The sequence below is a fragment of the Neolamprologus brichardi genome, chromosome 14 (assembly GCF_056152115.1).
Source record: "Neolamprologus brichardi isolate AB-2024 chromosome 14, ASM5615211v1, whole genome shotgun sequence".
NCBI lineage: Eukaryota > Metazoa > Chordata > Actinopteri > Cichliformes > Cichlidae > Neolamprologus > Neolamprologus brichardi.
Window position 1 is genome coordinate 17,591,903 of NC_142117.1, and position 6,750 is coordinate 17,598,652.

Here is a 6,750-nt window from a genome sequence, read left to right on the forward strand (position 1 = left end):
AACAGATTTACATCTTAGACCAGGACCATTTTTTTGTCTTAAAAAAATGGGTCACAGCACTGACCAGTGATGTCTACCTTAAGTGTGTGTCAGTGTATGTTTTGTGTTTGTTCATAACTTTTTTAAAATACACTAAAAATCCCCCTAACTGCCTACTTCCCTAAAATGAGTCAGGAGCACTCAACCGCTGTCTAAAAGCCATGATGCTACTCCAAATATGGATGTTGGTGTGTGGTTGCAAGATATCACTAATGAAATACAGATGGCCTGTAGTATGTATGTAGTCCAGGCAACAATTCCTGTTTGTTTGTGTGTTTTTGTTCTTTTAAGACAAAGGTGGGAGATTATACAAGAAAAAAAAATCAGGAGGTACACAAACTATTACCACAATGATCATTTAAAACCTGAACTTCTTACAGTAAAACAGTCTCTAAGACTTGGTTTTGTTCAACAGTGCAGCAGTTTAAATGCAAAACTCGATGCGTCTACCGAAACATTGTTACTAGAAATTAATAGAAGACCATTTCTAAAAGTATGTTTGCTAATAACTGGAGTTACAACATTGCTTAATGATCTTGTTAAAACTAGCAGCAATTTTATTTGAACACAATTCTTAATGCTTAAGTCTAAAATAAACTTTTTATGCCCATACGGACTGATCCATCTAAATTTTTATTCATTTCTTTTTGGATAGTGCAGCTGTTTCTCAGTTTGGAGTTGTCTGTTTTCATTGCCTAAAGAATTCCACTGTTGCACAAGAAGCAAATAATTACAAAAGCTTTGTTACCCCTCATAGACAATAGCGGGATGTAATAGTAATAGTAGGCTAATAGCCAGCACGTCTGTACTTTCTTTGAGGACCTTTAAAGGTACAGTCTGTAATGTTTATATGTTATTTAACAGAAAAAGCCATGCTATTCTAAATAAAAAATATACATGCTATTCTATGTATATAAATATACATAGAATAGCATGTAATTGCATCTTCCAACAAACTTATGCATCCACATCAACTTATGCCGTTTGTGGAAGTGGCCATGTTCCCCGACCGTATTTGAACATAGTGGGTGGGAAGGACATCTCCCTTCTGTCTAATCAAGTTTTACATATGCCGCTAGAGACCGCTTACACAGTTACACAGAGTAACTTTAAATGTTTAGAAAGTTCCCATAGAGACCAACTCCTATTGGTTCCATTATACTGAAATTTGCTACGTTTGCTGATGTATAAATTAACCTCTATGCATTACTAAGAGTGTAAATAATGAAATTATTTATGAAAATACCAATGAAGTGGAACAGAATAAAATCCAAAATAAAAAAAAAAAGAATACATACACGCCTTGGCATGACTGGTCCATATATAGCTAAAGTAAAGCACTGTCATAACTGGAGATGGGGAACAGAGCTGCATGTGATCCCAGAGCAATCCTAGAGCAATGGTTAAAAATCTCAATTTACAATAAATGTTGTATTAATGATAAAAAGAATAATAAAACCTTGGTAATCTTGACTCTTTAATTATATGATTCTATTTATTTATATATCATAACAATAAAATATTCTCATTTTAATGTGCAACGTTTTTACCTCAGCTATGAAAAAATCCTCTACGCAGTTCCTGAGAATTTTTTTGTCCAGTTCTTGGACCTCACCATTTTCAGAGGAATATCTTTAACGACATAACACTGATCTATGAATCATAAAAGCATAGAAGCATAAAACATTTACCTTACTCAGCACAAAAGACAACTTAGCAAAAGAACAGTTTTGTCACAAAGGCACATCATTTGTTGCCATTTCTTTTGTTCAATACATGAAAAATTCCTAAGATAACAGAGTTTGACGGGCATTAAATAGCATTTTTTTTTTTGGACCAGCTAACTTAGTAATAGCCCAAAACCTGGCATATCTCAATATGGTGTCGGGTGTGTCCTCAAAGGAAACTGGACATGCAGAGGACAGAAAAAGATGAATTATTAGTCTAAAAAACAAAACAAAAATAATTGACAGCAGATGAATAGTATTTGAAAGAACGTGAGTGATGAATCTAAGTATGAAAGATTCAGATTTTGGTCCAATTATTGTCAATATGTATGGAGGAGGTCAAGAAAGAGGTCCAACAGTGAGTGTCTACAGCCATCTATAAAACCCGTTGGAGGCTTTATCATGGTTTGTTGCTACATTTCAGGCGGGTCATGGGAGATCCTGTCAAACTTGATGGAATTATGAATACAGACAGTCTGATTTTGATCCACACAATGGCATGCAATCATTAAGAAAGTGTCTGGTTGGCATGGTTTCATTTATTAAGCACCACAATGATCCTATTCACACTGTCAATACAGTAAAAGCATGCCTGGATGGAAAAACACACAATGGAACGCTGTCAGTCACGGACTCGCCTCCCCAGAGTTTGGACGTTATTGAATCATAACATTATTGAATCAGTGTGGGATTCTTGACAGAGAACAGAATAAAAGGCAGCCAACATCCCAAGAAGAGCTTTTAATGTCCTTCAAGAAGTGTTTAGACATATTACCATCTCCCATTTTCCTAGAAAAAGAAAGAATCGAGGGGTAGGTTAAGACTTTTGCACAGTACTGTCCATCTAAATGAGCTGATTTCACCAAAGCAAATGCAGGACATTTGCATCCCACAACCACATGATGTCACATGAAATGTAAATCACATTTTAAATGAAAAGTTTATGCTTTCATCACATCCTTTTTTTTATGTTTGTTAGTCATGCATCCGTAAACATGTGCAGCTAAAATAAGGACCAGACGATCATGAGGCCACAATTCACAAAATCCCCTGTTGTTTATAGTCAGCCACTTATATGTCATCTACTGTAACCTAAGAAGAAGACGTACAGAAAATAACAACTGATGTGATGTATTTATAAAAATGAGGCTGACAGTATTTTCTGCCAAAAAACGCATCTCTTCAAAATTTCTCACGTTTGAGAAAAACAAACACATGGTTGCATAATTTTGACGCATAGACATTTCTATGTAAATTGATTTCCAAACGTCTTAGGTAGTGGTCATTCAGGAAATAGAACATGTGTGATCAAACTATGAGTTCAAAGGAGATTCAAACCACAGTCCCTGCAGTTTTACAGACCCAAGCACATTCTCAACAGGCATAAGAGGAAGTGGGTAGGTGCTTTCACATGAATCACTTGGAACAGCTGGGGGAAAAAAGTGGTCTCAACTCAGTATATATACCCCACTGAGCTTCTTTGCCACAGTAAACGACTGTGAGCCAACAAGTATGATCGCTGTGGTGCTGCTGCTGGCGCTGGCCGCCCAGTCCTCTGCTAAGCCTCTGTCATCTGAAGACATTGACAAGCAGCTTTTAGCTGAGGTAAGAGCTCTTATTCAGTCATTATCTAGCTTTCAACTGGCTTCTGTTTTATTTCTGTTTTATCTGGGGGTTTTTGTTACAATGAGCATGAATGTTTGATCTGGAGCTTTTCTGATTTTTAAATGAGCTTCACATCACAGTTTTTTGTTCTGTATCAAACAGAAATACCTTCATCGATTCTATGGCCTTCCAAGTGGTCTCCAAGGTAGACGGACGTCGTCAAATTTCCTTCAAGCCAAGATCAAGGAAATGCAGAAATTCTTCAAACTGGAGGTACTCCAAAATATAACCAGTAATTTCCAAAGAAATGAAAAAAGTATATTCCGTATTAAAAGTTTACCATTCAAAAGTTGAATATTATCAGGGAATCCAGCTTCTTTTCAGCTGCTCACAATAACAAAAGTGTTAATCAAAACGATATATGTACTCACATGACATATTCTCCACTATCTCTTTTACTTATAAAGGTCACAGGGAATCTAGATGACAATACTTTAGCAGTGATGAAGGAGCCCAGATGTGGCGTTCCAGACATTGGGGAGTACAACCACTTCCCTCGACACCTCAAATGGGAAAATAACAACGTCACATTCAGGTATGCATTTAGGTGCCATAAAGTAACAGGTGACACAAGTATTTTTGCTCAAATGTAATTTATTCACCAGCTTTCCCCTGCCTCATATCCTCTGATGTTTCAGGATAGTGAACTACACACCAGATCTGAAGAAAGCAGATGTAGACAAAGCCATCCGCAGGGCTCTCAACGTTTGGGCTGACGTTACTCCTCTGACTTTTAAGAAGCTTTACGAGGGCAATGCAGACATTATGATCAGCTTTGGATCAAAAGGTACACAAACTATTGATTGAATTCTGATATATTACAATTGAATTGAACACAAGTGTTGAAGGGTTGCTGTAGTGCATTCCTGCTCATTGTCTACCCTTTATTCTGAAGAGCATGGAGATTACAACCCATTTGATGGACCTGATGGACTGCTGGCTCATGCCTACCCTCCTGGCCAAGGCATTGGAGGAGACACTCACTTTGATGAGGATGAACACTGGACCAAAGATTCATCGGGTAAGAATTATCCACAAGAATATTGAGCAATATCTAAACTTTTTCCTAGTGATAATTACTATTATCCAACAATATTTTGAATTCAACATCTTTTTCTTTCAGCTTACAACCTGTATATAGTGGCAGCCCATGAGTTGGGTCATGCCCTGGGGATGTCCCATTCCACAGACCCAGGCGCACTGATGTACCCCATCTACACCTATACTACAGGCTACCCGCTGGCTGAAGATGACATTGAAGGAATTCAAGCCCTCTATGGTAGGAGTACTGTACTGATTGACTGTAAGCTTAACCTATGGAAAACTGAGGACTGGTTGTCATCAACAGCAGATTAATGCCACATGTCCATCAACCACAGGTCCAAACCCAAATCCGAAGAAAGTGAAACCAAGGCCCGACGCCCCAAAAAAGTGTGACCCCGAGCTAACTTTTGATGCTGTCACAGAGCTCAGAGGAGAAACCATCATCTTCAAAGACAGGTACAACATGAGCCTGATCAGGTTCTTCATCACTCTGGAAAGATCTAACCACGATATCTAATCTATAACCACTTGACACAATCTGTGAACAAGAGTTCCATTTTCTGCCTAAGCTCTACCAAAATAAAAGCTCTGTAAATTCTTTACTGTTCATCGTGCTGTTTTTTCACACCTCATTTCAGATACTACTGGCGTATTCATCCTCAGATGGTGGAGCCTGAATTGACTCTGATTAAGTCCACTTGGCCATCTATTCCCAAAAAAGTAGATGCAGCTTATGAGAACCCAGAGAAGGATTTGGTTATGATATTTAGTGGTGAGTAGTTCACACTTTCTGGTCATTTCTTAAATAAACAGTAGAGTGCGTGTACATCGTAAACCTATTCCACGTTTCACCAGGGATCCAAATGTGGGCTTTGAATGGATACAACCTTGTGGATGGTTACCCAAAATACATTCATAAACTTGGTCTTCCCAAGAGCGTCAGGAAAATAGATGCAGCCGTGCACATCAAAGACACTGGGAAAACTCTGCTGTTCACCGATGAAGATTACTGGAGGTATGTGGAGACATAGGAGCAATTGTAATGGTCACACTGCAGCTTTGTCAGTGATCAGACTCAACAGTGTTGAATGACTAAATGGTTATGTGTCACCCACAGCTATGATGAAGCAACAGGAACCATGGACAGTGGCTACCCACGATCCATTGAGGAGGACTTTCCTGGAATGGAGGATGAGGTCGACGCTGCTACTTATCACTATGGTATAATAAAGTCACACTCTGAGTAGAAGCATCCAAAGGTACGATTTTTATCCACCAGTACTGATACTGATCTCTGTTTTACAGGATACTTGTACTTCTTCCATGAACACATGCAGTTTGAGTACAGTTACAACTCAAAGAAGGTTATTCGCATCCAAAGGGCCAACTCCATTCTCAACTGCTGATAAGAAGGACCACAGAATCCAGCGACGACTTATATTGATTTCAATTAAAGCAGGCTTTGAGAAATACAATACAAACTATGCACATAAATACATATCAAAATGAAATGTGGAAAGACAGCCCAGTGTATGAGCAGGGAAACTTCAGAGCTTAGAAGGAAGAACTCAACTTTATAGAGATTTTTATTTTAACTATAGTGCTGGACACAGAATGCTGGAAAATTCTATAGATATGTTTTCTCATATTTATTTTACAACAATATATTTGTCCCAACTTTTATTTTGGATGTCAGGATCTTCTGGTAAAGTTCTTTGAATGCTTTGTGAACTCAATATTTGACCAAACAGTTTTTGTGCTTCCTTTGACTTTTTCAGTTTTTTACTTAATTCAAATAAAGTTTGATTATTGATGAATGAGGTCATGTTTTTTTAATTATTATTATAATAGTGGTACACAGGGGGGATTAAAAACTTCTTACATATTGAAGGAATTTGAGAATTTGACCCTTCTATGGTAGGAATCTTACAACCAAACTTACTGTTTGGTTGTAAGATTATCTTGGGGATAAACTGAGGACTTCTTTATCATAAACATTAGATTAATGTCACATGTCCATCAACCACAGGTCCAAACCCAAAGAAAGTGAATCTGAGGCCCGATGCCCCAAAAAAGTGTGACCCCCACATTAACTTTTGATGCTGCACAGAGCTCAGAGGAGAAACCACAATCTTCAAAGACAGCTGCAATATGAGCCTGATCAGGTTCTTCAACACTCTGGAAAGGTCTAACCACGATATCTAATCTATAACAACTTGACACAATCTGTGAACAAACTCTACCAAAATAAAAGCTCTGTAAATTCACCATGTAC

At 37.9% G+C, this 6,750-nt stretch overlaps 1 protein-coding gene across 1 annotated transcript; it reads left to right on the forward strand.

The window, feature by feature from the left end:
* The first annotated feature begins 3,278 nt into the window (after positions 1-3,278).
* Positions 3,279-5,928, forward strand: mmp13b (matrix metallopeptidase 13b). Its single transcript, XM_006804662.2, has 11 exons — positions 3,279-3,371; positions 3,534-3,644; positions 3,839-3,966; positions 4,070-4,218; positions 4,327-4,452; positions 4,555-4,710; positions 4,811-4,931; positions 5,114-5,247; positions 5,331-5,490; positions 5,593-5,696; positions 5,781-5,928. Exons 1-11 carry the CDS (start codon positions 3,279-3,281, stop codon positions 5,879-5,881), a joined length of 1,383 nt encoding a protein of 460 aa, XP_006804725.2. The 3' UTR covers positions 5,882-5,928.
* Positions 5,929-6,750: the final 822 nt, after the last annotated feature.

What these genes read in the sequence shown, in the direction of transcription:
- mmp13b (XM_006804662.2), top strand. Translation starts at nt 3,279, where the DNA reads ATGATCGCTGTGGTGCTGCTGCTGGCGCTGGCCGCCCAGTCCTCTGCT. An exon ending in CTGGACCAAAGATTCATCGG is followed by an intron (nt 4,453 to 4,554) that starts GTAAGAATTATC and finishes TTTTTCTTTCAG; the next exon opens with CTTACAACCTGTATATAGTG. An exon ending in ACCGATGAAGATTACTGGAG is followed by an intron (nt 5,491 to 5,592) that starts GTATGTGGAGAC and finishes TGTCACCCACAG; the next exon opens with CTATGATGAAGCAACAGGAA.